General features: G+C 38.8%; 1 protein-coding gene across 1 annotated transcript in view; it reads left to right on the top strand.

The window, feature by feature from the left end:
- Positions 1-13,047, top strand: part of LOC306876884 (unconventional myosin-XVI-like) — a gene marked incomplete at both ends in the record, with an annotated part of 162,128 nt that overhangs the window by 101,084 nt on the left and 47,997 nt on the right. Inside the window, one exon of the mRNA XM_079428326.1 lies at positions 7,049-7,129. Coding sequence (XP_079284452.1) covers positions 7,049-7,129 — 81 coding nt within the window. The remainder of the gene's footprint in view (positions 1-7,048; positions 7,130-13,047) is intronic.

A 13,047-nucleotide genomic window follows, 5' to 3' on the forward strand; every position in this document is an offset into this window, starting at 1 on the left:
CCAGGGCCTGCGCAAATATGCGTTCCCCCCAGTGAGCCTGCTAGCACAGACACTGTGCAAGATCAGGGAGGACGAGGAGCAGGTCCTGTTAGTGGCTCCATATTGGCCCAACAGGACCTGGTTCCCAGAACTCATGCTCCTCACGACAGCCCCTCCCTGGCCGATTCCTCTGAGGAAGGATCTGCTTTCTCAGAGACGGGGCACACTCTGGCACCTGCGTCTGGACCTGTGGAAACTCCACATGTGGTCCCTGGATGGGACGCGGAGGTTCTAGGTGATCTACCCCAGGAGGTAGTTCTCACTATCGCTTCAGCACGAGCACAGTCCACAAGACGGGCCTATGCGCTGAAGTGGAACCTGTTCGTCGAATGGTGTTCCTCTCAAAGTGAGGACCCCTGGAGATGTTTGATCAGAGCCGTGCTGTCCTTCCTGCAGCGAGGGTTGGAGCGTAGGCTGTCCCCCTCCACCCTTAAGGTTTACGTTGCAGCTATCCCCCCCTCCACGGCCCCATAGAGGGGAGATCAGTGGGGAAGCACGATCTGGTCGTCAGGTTTCTTAGGGGGGCCAGGAGGTTAAATCCTCCTAGGCCTCCCTCCCTACCATCTTGGGATTTGAGCCGTTGCAGTCAGTCGGGGTGAAGTTTCTCTCTTTGAAAACACTACTCCTGACTGTGTTGGTCTCGATCAAGAGGGTGGGGGACCTGCTGGCACTTTCGGTCGACGAGTCGTACCTTGAGTTTGGGTCGACTGACTCCAGTGCAACACTGAGGCCCCGGCTCGACTATGTGCCCAAGGTTCCTACCACTCCCTTCAGGGACCAGGTATTGAACCTGCAAGCCGCTGCCCCTGGAGGAGGCAGACCCAGCCCTAGCTTTGCTCTGTCCTGTGCACGCACTGCGACAGTACGTGGATAGAACTCAGAGGAACTTCAGGACCTCAGAACAGCTCTTTGTCTGTTACGGAGGAAAGCAGAAGGGGAAGGCTGTCTCCAAGCAGAGGATGGCCCACTGGATAGTGGATGCCATCACTATGAAACACAAGGTGTACCCTGCCCGCTCAGGTTGTGTGCTCACTCCACTAGGGGTGTCGGTGTTTTTTATCTGACATCTCTATCTTTCTATCGTCGCTCGGCTCGGCTAATGTCCATCATGAGCACTAATGAGCGCTCTCTCCTCTGCATCATGAGTAGACACGCCCCTTACTGCTGATTGGCTACAAGTTTGTTTTGTTGCATGGTCAGACTCAGTTTTCTAAAGCGTTTTTGAAAAAACGCATACCCCACCTTTAAGAGAAAATTAAACATTGGATTTAACGTGAATTGTTTGATTATAAAAACATTCAGCAATGCTTGGAATATTCAACAATAGAAATAAACAATGCTTTTTAATGTGCCGTTTGGTCATGCACATAGGCTTCCCTCAGTCTGCTGTGACAGATGTTTCAGCACTGGCATTAAGTCTGTACTCAGTGTGACTTCACTGTCCTCCATTAACGCATCACATTGTGCACATGAACGCATACAATGACGATAATACACCACATGACTCCGCTGCAATCATGACCAGTCCAGCCAGAACAAACTTTACACGAGCTGTAGTATTTTTAGCTTATCGAGCCTGCGCTGGGATGTGACCTAAATTAGACACCGTTACCCTAAATACATTCTGTCCATTGATCAGCTTTCCACAGCCAGATATCCCATTCAGAGAAAACACAGGGCTTTAACCGACTGCGTCACACAAAGCACAAACACACGCGGATGCGTCACTTGGGGTGTTTGCTCTTCACACAGCTCTATCTCTGCAGCATTTCTCAATCACCCTCCTCCCTTTCCTACTCTCCGTCTGTTTCTCTCACAGACTCAGTTTGTATTTCAGTGATGTGCAGTTTCTCTTTTCACTCTCTCTCTGTCACAGTCATTAGTTCTGAGATGACTTCTTGGGTGAATCTCACAAAAACGTGTCAGCTGAGGGTCCAGATTTCATCTAAATGTTTTGTAAAACATTTAAAGTTAAATTAAAATCCAAGTATGTATTTATATTTGTGTGTGTATACTAAATAATCTTGCATGTGTCGCATCCAATCATATTGTATCGTATAGAGAAAAAAAGAAGACACTGTGCAAATGATTTGTGCTTTGCTTGTTTAGGGAAAAAATCATGCAAACATATAGGTTCAGTAACTTAATTTGTTCACTTGTTTAATTACCTTATTAATTTAGTCCCTTGTTTTAGGTCAGCCGTGGTCATGTTGAACTAATTTGTTACCTTGTTTTAGTGCAATTTACCTAAAGAAAACAAATTAATACTACATGGCCGTGACTGACCTAAAATGAGGGAACAATTTAATGAAACATGGCCTTGAATTAATAAGTTGTGGGAGTATATTCTTAATTGATGGCCACAATGTCTTCTTGTTTTTCTACTATATCATGTGCAGGGCGCTGCATTATTGCTGTGTTGAGTCTTTTGTTAATAGTTATAATTCAACAACTGTTTTTACACTGATTAATTTCTTTGAAAGTAATCATATCTTTTGCATCCATTAAGTTTCAGACAAATGAGATGTACCATTCATTAAAAAGGTGTTTAATTCACTAGGTTATTGGAAAATATATTACTATATAATAATATATAAGACCATTTTAAGTTAAAATTCCAGCATTCATAAATCTATTGCGATCAGTGCAAATGGCCTTAATAGTCCATAATAATCCTTCATTTTTTATACAACATATTTTGTAATTATGATTATGAGGTAAAATATGACCGATACATGTTCTTGAGATTCACCCTTGAATTTTGTAAGTCACATTTGACCATCACTTTCTTCCATTCTGCCTTTCCTTCTTCAGCTCCTTTCTCTGTCTTTGAATCATATGTGCCATTTCTCCTTTCCTTCTCTTCTGTCTATATTCAGGTCAGTGCTGTGGTGTGCGCGCGTGTGTGTGTTTGGCTCAGTCTTATGTAAGACACCCAGCACATGAGCTGCTGGCACCCCTGGTTACCCACATACTCTGGTTTAACTCTCTTACATAAGCAGTGGTTCAGTTCTCCTAGAGTGACTGGGACAGTAATATGAAGTAACATGATGAGATCCTGCTGCGGCTTCAAACAGAAAAGCACAAATATGTGTTTGGTTTGCTCTTTGATGAGAGAAACTAGATGAAAAATTTGCACCAGATTTTATGTTTCTTTCTTTTGTTGTGTGTCCTAGATTTGGTGTGGTGGCGGCGTTTTCTGGGAACCAGGACACCCTGAAGATATTTAGATTTAAAGCTGCAGTTTGTTGTGAAATATAATCATTTTCTTTCCTACTGAGTAGCTAAATGACTGAGCCGTGTCATCAGCGCCTGGCCTTTTTTTCCACTACAACAGCTGTTTGACTAAGAAAAAAACAAATTGTCCCTTTTTACACTGCACAGTTTGAACTGCATTTTTTTTTAACAATATTATATCACCTTTAATTGCTTTAATATGACACTTGGGAAAATATATTTTGATTCTAACACCAGCTGTACTGAAAACAACAGATAGTTACCCCAATATAGTTACCCACAAAAGTGAGTACACCCCTAAGTATTAGGGTTAAACAAGAAAACCATATTAATGTTGTTACCTCTCCCATTACTCTCCAGAATAAAATGATACTGTAAATGTCATCGACGTACTAATGTATTATTACAGCGCTTTGTTCAGTACTGGTTTGGAACTATTGAGAGCTCCACGAACCACTTGACAGCACTGCGATGCCGGCGAGATCAGAGCATGTCGCAACTGTTTTTCAGTGGCTCTGGCGTTGACTGAAGTGCTACATTTTACGATTTACGCCACATAAAGTGCATCAAAACTGTATTTATTGTTTGAATTTTGTATTTAAAACTTACTAAATATGTAATCTGAGACTTTGTTTCATATAGTAAGCAGGGCTGCCAATTTGGTGTGAGATTTACTTGGGCAGAGTAAGAACGTGAGACTGAAAGCATGTGTCTCGTGACAAATATGTGAGAGTTGGCAACCCTGCTTATGGTTATTAAATGTCATGATAATGTACAGTTCTCTGATGCCGGATTGTACTACTGTGGATGGGCCATAAAGCAATCTACATATGCTTATCAGAAAGTTCAAACAAAGTCCCTTTAAGGCAAGTCATGTCACTCGGCGGCCATCTTTGAAACGCCTCAAAATTCTCCAAACATCAAAACTGAAATCTTACAACAACTGTATCATAAAAGTTGTTTATTTTGCTCAAATAGCGTTAAAAAAGTTTATTTTTCAGGCTAGATCAGCCAAGTGCGCATGCGCAGTCCAAGGCGCGCGTCTCAGAATGCTTACTGTTTCTATAGCAACCGGGACTTCTAACAGCAGCTGCAGTGACGCGCTGACTTTACCGATTAGGGATTGGCTCTTTTGCTCAGAAGGCAGGGCTTCGTTCGATAGTGCGGCCATATTGAGCGTTGCATGTTCCCCCATTCAAAACTATACGAATGATACGGCTTGGGTATTCTATAGTCTTTGGTTCAGATTAAAGTGATCCAACCCGAACCAGATTTGACAATTCAAGAAGCAATTACTGAATTATTCCCAGACCTGATTAACTTACCACAGGACGTATCGGCAAAGGACATAGAATTTATTAGGCGTTCAGATCTGGGAGATGGTAAAAAGGAGTTAGGGCAGCCAAAGCCAAATGTGACGGAAATTATGCAAACAAAGAGGTGTTTTGAAGAGTGAAATAGAAGGAGAATGCTGGATTTGTATGGAGTTACACTCAGTGTGGAAGTCCCAACATATAACCTCAGAAATGGTGTGTCTAGAAGAGAATAAATGTGACATGCCAAAGCAAATATCTATGATACAGACCTACTGTATGCATCTGCTCGGATAAAGGAAAGCATTATGTAGGAATGTGAGGATTGTAAAACACCATAACGATAAATCAAACAGCTGTGAACAATAACAACTATACCGTTAAGTACAATAATCAGACAACAGAGAGGTTTGAGTGTCCTTTCTCGTACCTTGATAGCTTCCTGGGAATGATTTGGACCTGTGGAGGATTGGCATATTATCACCTCACTGTAAAAGAAAATGTTTCAAAAAGTTGTTTCAACTTAAAATTATTTGTTACTCTGCTGACTTAAAATGTTTAGTTTAGTCAAAAAAAATTTAAATTTAATTTTAAATTTATTTCATAAATAGGCTTCTTATCACTGCAAAAAGTGATAAGTTGACCGGAAACCTGTTGCCTTAAAATTATTAAGTAATTAATAATAAAAAAGTATAAGTTAAGTGAATTGTCAATTGTCACTTAACTTTTTTAAAATTATTATTTACTTAATTTTAAGGCAACGGGTTTCCTCAATTTTCTTTTAAAGTTAAGTCAGCAACACTTTTTACAGTGAGATGAGGGAGACTGTGTGGATGTTGCTACCCAGCTCTACTCTCTACAGGAACCACAGTACTAACACAGAAGAATAGTGATACTAGTGATGAAAAGGCGACACTTTAAAAGAATAATAATATTACTAATTGAAAAGGACAAATTCTAATGTACAGGAGAAAAAAAAGCTGCACCAAACTTATAATATTATGTTTTGTCATTGAGCCATATACAAATCATTTCAATTTTAAGTCTGTTCTTTTGAACTTTCTATTCATGAAAGAAACCTGACAAAACGAATGAAAGCTGTATGAATCAAAGGAATCAAGACAATAAATCAGACACACAATCATAGGTGAACTATCATTAAATCACCACCTCAATCTAGAGTGACTTACTGTGCGTTATTTCCCAGAACAGACCCCCTCCAGGGTTAAAAGGGCACAATGATCATGTAGCAGAACTATGATGTGTGTAAGTTTATAGTTTATAGTTGTGACCTACATCCATTAGACAATTTGAACTTATTTTCCACCAGTGACGTAAATGCAATCCATGTAGAGATTCAAGTAGGGACGTCCTGCATCAGGGTTATCAGGATGACCTGCTCTGCTTTGTATTATGACCTGTTGACAAAGGAAAATCATAGACACAGTCAACCTTTAGCAGACATATTGTTGTCAGTATTTCCTATTTGGGTGAAAATACAGAAATCTGTGTGTATATTACTGTGTGGTTGTATTTTTGTTTGTTTGCATTTGCATGATTCATTCATAGCTCTCGTACAACTCTGTTGCCATGCCAACATCATCTTAAAAGGGCATGAAGATGAACAGTCACATCTAGAGCACATCTCCTCCTTCCCCTCTCCACTGTCTCCTGGTATACAGTAGCCTCGCTAACAGTAAAGCCACTCTTAAACATGCATCAGTGTCATTGCGTTTGCGAAATATGAAAGCAAATGGCATTTAATTTAAAGAAAGAGCGCAAGCACACTGTAAGCAAAACATTTTAGGGAAGATTAAGGATTATAAAACATAAAATAGTCGATACAACAAAATATCTGGACTCTTTCTTGTCAAACATTTAGCATTGCGTTATATGTTTTGCCCCCTTAAATAAAACGACTTGAAATATCAAGAATTGAAATATCATTTTTAGACATATTGGGAAACACTAGTGACAAGTGATATTTATGTGCATTTTACATAAGCAGTCTGCTATAGTGTTATAAAATCTTACTGATTTGCATTACAAGCTCTCATAATTTCATCCCACTGGCCATATAAATATCAGCAACTGCATGTACATCATTCATTCATTCAGTTTGGGCCTCTGAGTAAAATTGAGGTGTTTTTTGTTGTTTTTTTCTCTCTCTCTTCGCGTATAAACTCCATATTCTCAGTTTATCATATTATTTAAACTATAGAGCCTAACTGATTTATCAAATATAATATTCTTTTTTCTTTTTTGGGGGGCAGGGGATGGTGTTAGGCTTTAAAGTTTTTGTTAGGTGCCAGGGAGTAAACAGTAAAAAATAAATAAATAATAACTAATTAAATAAATTAATAAAAAGATGAAAATTGCACACTTTTATTTATTTATATATTTATGTATTTATTTATTTAATTAATAGGCCTTACAGTTTTTTTTTTCCCCCTCTGCAGCTCCTGAAGAAGAAGGGAGCGACATCCTTCCTGCAGAGACTGGAGCGTTGTGGACCGGTCACTGTGGCAGTACAGCTCAGGGTAAGTCCACATTAGATCCACTGCCAGCTCCCAAACCAACCTGACCTGAGCCAACCCGGCCCATCCAGATGCTCATTGTGCTCTGTGGATCTAAAGGGATAGTTCACCCAAAAAAATGTATTTGATGTTTATCTGCTTACCCCAAGGGCATCCAAGATGTAGGTGACTTTGTTTCTTCAGTAGAACACAAACAAAATGTTTTAACTCAAACCGTTGCAGTATGTGAGTCAATGGGACTTACAGCTTTGAGAGAAAAAAAACATACACAGACAAAACCAAATTAAACCCTGCGGCTCGTGACGATACATTGAGGTCTAAATACACGAAATGATCGGTCTGTGCAAGAAACTGAACAGTATTTATATTGTTTTTTTTACCTCTGATCTGCTGCACAGTCCAACTGTCCTAAGCTCGTTCACACAACAGCCGGCGTGTCACGAGCCACAGTGTTTAATTTGGTTTTGTCTGACAGACTGCAACGGCTTGAGTTAAAAATCTCCGTTTGTGTTTTACTGAAGAAAAATCTTGGATGCCCTTGGAGTAAGCAGATAAACATCACATTTTAATTTTTGGCTGAACTATCCCTTTAACTTCCTGTTTCCAGATGCATTGGACCTCCTAAAAAAGCCTGCAGACTCACAGAACCAAAAAGTTGCCTGACATCTAAACATTATAGATCTGCCAGTAAGACGTCTCAAAGGCACGTGTTTGTGGTTTGAACACCAGGCTTTAGAAGAAGTGTTGTAGTGTTGTGCCAGTCTCATAGGCCCAGTGTGGTTGGTGGGGAGGAAGGATTTTGGCCTGCTGATGTTTTCGTGATTAGGGTGGGTGATTGTGTATTCTGTATGAATGAACAGCAGGCTCACTGTTACTGTGGGAGAGAACAGCTCACTGCTGGATTCAATACACCATGATCTGACATCTAGAGATGCCTGTTGTGAGGAATTCTGGTTATTTTAGCAAAACTGATTACAATTTTTCATAAAATGAAATATTAAACATTATTTAACATTCAAATAATCGTACATGATACAGTGTGTTAGATTTATGACATAATTTAGTTGATTAAGGTTTTTGTAAATTAATGTTTAATTTATCTCTCATCTATTGTCAAAAGTGTGGGTTCAGTATTTATATAATTTGATGCTTTTATTCAGTAATGACACAATAAATTGTATATATGTATGTATGTATGTGTATATATATATATATATATATATATAGGGTGCGATTTGTCGGGGGGGATGGGGGGGATTTCCACCCCTCTGGTTTTTGCATCCCTGCCTCTGCTGAATTATTTTCAGAAAAATTATTTTCGACCAATTATACGCCGACACCACAGCATCATGCAACCTATGAGAGAGAGCAAAGGAGAGCAAAAGGGAAAAGAAAAAAAGAAAACAAGCAATACAATACAGCAAAAAATATTTACCAAAAGACACGGTCGTAACGTGGCATGACAGATCGCTGTATAAACTCCTTGGAGAGCCGCTTCTGGGATGTTTCAGAAACGTGCTGGTATAAACCCGACACAAGCCGCGATCAGCTCCGGTTCCCGACTGTGTCTGAGCCGTGACGTGCTGCAGACATGTGCGGAGCAGAACGCGAGTGAACGCGATCATTCCTTCCTCTGTACTACTAGTTTTAACACGAATAAACATGACTGAACATCTCATGCCTCATATAATTGCTCAATCAGTGTTTCACTCACGAAAAGACATCAACAAAACAGTGGGAAAAAAAATGGCACGTAGCATTTATTTTACCTCAGCAAGTCATCAGTGTCCAGAGCTTGTTAGTTCACTAGAGAAGTTAAGTCTAGAGAGGAGCATTTCGCAAAATATTACACCATATACTCATTATACTTTACTAAACCTGTTAGTCTTAATTATTTAATGTATGTTTAACTTAATCAGCCAGTGTGTAATTTAATATATTTTAACAAATAGCCTAGACATTTTTTTTTATTTTAATTAAAAGTTTAAAGTTTAATTAAAATTAAAGTTAATTTAAAAACTGCATTATGTGCAATTTACATGTTTGCATACAATTTTTTTTTTTTTTTTTTTTTTTTTTGTAAAGTTGAGTGTTGATCATCTATTTAAAAATAAATAGTAATTAAATTTAAGTCTGGGTTAAGTTGTTAGGCCTAATTGTGACCTTTATAATGTAAAAGGGCTCCCTATAGTTTTAAGCTGAGGTCGATTTTTCACTAAATTTAAACTATAACTGCATTTATTTAAAGAAAGAGCAACTTGTTCAGTAAACCACTGTTTATTAAAAAAAAAAAAAATAAGTTTAATTTTTCCCTCTGCTGTACCGAAATCACGTTAAAACCAAGATACGTACCGAACTGTCATATTTGTGTACCGTTACACCTGTAATATATATATACACACACATATATATATGGTTTGTTAATGGCGAGAAAAAAAGTGTGACCATATATTGAGTGCAAAATGCAGAGGCTTACAGAAAATCATTCAGTTCCCTTCGATTCTCATCCCTACACTCACACACGGCTCCTTTTACCACTGCAATTGGCTCTTTGTAACACACCCATCTATTAAAGTAACGTCACATTCTTGCGCAATTCACACGTGCTCTTGCTTTTGTCCTGACCTCATTCTCATGCCAGTGCTATACAGGTACATGTATGTACAGAATGTACTTTTGTTCACACGTTCTACACTGCGTGACCTGATTTCTGCACCACGGCATGTAAGGGGTTGTGCAGGGGTTTATGAGAAGAGCACACAGTGTTGCTCTCTAATCTGTCCTCTCTGTTCAGGGCTGATTACATCATGAAGCACACTCAATGCACGGCGCTCACACAAACACACACGTTATTTATCTACGACTAAATAGCTCCCAGACGAGAGCGGTAGAAAAGATGTGAAATCCTTCAACAATAATAAATAACATCTAGTCTAATGTGTTTTTCATTAGCGTCTGCCCTCATGGAAAGATGGAACGGTTGTAATTGGCAGCTTTTTTAGTTTATTCCTTTGAATGGGTGATTGTATGTATTACAGCCTGCGGCGCCGTCTTTCCCCATCTCTTTTCTGTCGGCTGGCGTCAGTAGAAATGTCACATGACGATGGCAGGCTCATTGCCGGCCGTGCTGACTCAGCACAGGCTCCTTGGCCTATGACATCATCATTCAGAGCCAGCTTTTTTCGGCTTGTGCCTCGTAAGTACAAGTACGCCCACATGGATTCTGCATGTGCAAGGCTCCACAGAAACGTCTGCATATTTCCATTTGAAATATGGTCTACACATCCCTCACCCCTTGCATTTTTGCTTATTAAAAATGCCGGTTTTTATACGTATGCTATGGTATTCGTACAGTGGATGCAATGTGATTTTATGCTCAGCTCGTACATACGCCTTACATTTATTTGTAAGTCGCTTTGGATAAAAGTGTCTGCTAAATGACTAAATAAAAAATAAATAAAATAAATAATTTATTTTGCACTACTGAGTTTGGCCATAAGGTGGCAACACATTGTTTCGAAAGAGAAACATCAATTATGTAACATCAATTAATAGTTTTCATGTGACATCACACTCTTATAAAAATATCCATATAAGGTCCATGCAATTGGCCCAATGAAGATAATGGTGGATGAAGTTTTCCTGCGTGTTCGGTTATTTAATTTAAGTTAAATTCTAATCTGACTAAATTTTATTATGACCTTGAATTTAGGTTAGAATGACAATTATTATTGATCATTTATAAGATAATTTATCTAAATATCTAGATAATTATTCTAACTCTTTAATCTGTCTTTTTTAATCTTATTCCTATAACACTTTGAGTCCTGTACCCGCCGTATACAGATCTCATACTCACAAACTCGTCAGTCTTGGTCACTAGACAGAGGCGATTGAGTAATATTCTAGACAACCCGTGCCATACTTTGCTCATTCTAGAATACATTATTTAGTAACCATAGATCTGTACACACTTAGTTAAGGTAAGACTATATGACCATTACCCTAGAACCAAGTTGACCAACTTAACTTCCTCAAATTGTAACTTTATATAACCATTCCATGATTTCTCATGTACATTTACTTAGAATAATATTGCAATAATCAGAGGTTGAGGCTGACCCGAATGTAGGTTGGTCAACAACACACTGTTGCTCTAAACAGAAAAACCCAATACAGCCTCTACAGTCTTAGTATACATAACTAATGCCAATGCGGCAGTCGGAGTTCTAAAACATCATTTTAATCTGTTACTAACCTGAGCATAGATTTGTGGTGTTATAGATTTGAGATAATTAGAGCCAATAATCTCTGAGTAAATCAGAATAAATTCATATGTAATAATTTATTATCAGTTATTTAAATATGTATTATGCCAATTACATAGCCAAATCAAATCATTACAAAACATCAAGTTCTCAAAGATAAATCTAAGAGTAAATGGTGCATACCAGATTTAAGAAAAATACATAGTGTGGAGTGTATGGACACACTCTACGGGCTCATCTGGCTTAAGCCCCAAGTATACTTAATTTTTGTATGCGTATACTAGGGTATGCATACAGACGAACACGTAGCCTTTCAAAGTATACTCCATTTGATGATGTGCACGAATGCAGACGCACGCGCTCTAGAAAGATTTATCCGTGTCCAGTGTCTGCTCTATTTCCCCCGTTATGTTATGACTGATAACACATATTTTTGAACTGTTGTTGCAGTCTCCGCTATTTTGTTGCTGTTGTTCCATTTCTTTAGTTTCATTTTCTACTATGAAACAATGGCCCGGGACAGTGTTGCCACCTTGTTGAAAAACTGATTATTGCAAAATAACTTCAATGGACATGTGTGACCTGCGAGTACAAAGTATGCACGGTAACAAAAATCGGGTGGTGCACGTACAGTACTCGCACATTGTTCTGATGACGAATTTCGCGTCACACGCACCCTACACTGTCCCTCGCATACGCGTAAAAAGTGAAGTATACTTTGGGATTTACAGAAGCGCCCTGATCTTTTTGCAACATTTCCTTAAAGTTGGTAATTTACATGAAAGACCCTGGGAAATGGCACACCCTCTACAGTGAGTGAAATAAACCTAAACTCTTAAGATCTTTATTTTCTTTTAGTCTGCTTCTTGTAAGATTGAGAACATTGTACGAGTCGCCCTGAGACAATTCAAATGATACCAAACATGACAATGAATATCACTTGCATTCATGTAAAATATTATATTATACTGTTGACCATTCTGAGTGAGCAAAGTGGAGGGATGATGTTTAAGGGAAAGGAAGGGTATGAAAAGGAACTAATGCATAGGTGAGAGAGATATTTTCCCACATATTCTCTCAATGAGATGTAGAAACAGATGTCTGTATTGTCCGTATCTCAAAGTGTTTGAGGTTCTGTAAACCTTACACCCACCTGGAGGGCAAAACAAGGCTTTTCTCTGCTGACTGCCAGGTTTTTTTTTTATTTTATTACATTTTTTTTTTATCAGGTTTGCACTGAACACTATGGTGACCACAATATGGATGCAAGGTGGTAACTTCCACATTAATTGTTTTCCCATAGAAAAACATTGCAAAGAAAATGCTTAACATGCAGTTTAGCTCATTGTATTCATGTTCTGGGCTCATCGGCTTCCTGTTACTTTTATTAATAAGGTGTATATCGAATTGATCTTGTTATATCAATTAGTACTCATGTTAGCGTGTAGTGTTTTAGAATTTCTTACTGTTTTTATTGATTGAAATACTGCAGAGGGTGCTGTATTGATAGGCCTATGCTGTGTTATGTTTTACTCTCCAGTAGGGATGCTCCAATCGATCGGCCGATAATCACATTTTATGACTTGATCGGTACTCACTACACTTGGCCGATCTCACGAACCGATCGCAATTTGATGACGTCAACGCGTGAGG

Source organism: Barbus barbus (genome assembly GCF_936440315.1).
Source record: "Barbus barbus genome assembly, chromosome: 11".
Classification (NCBI taxonomy): Eukaryota; Metazoa; Chordata; class Actinopteri; order Cypriniformes; family Cyprinidae; genus Barbus; species Barbus barbus.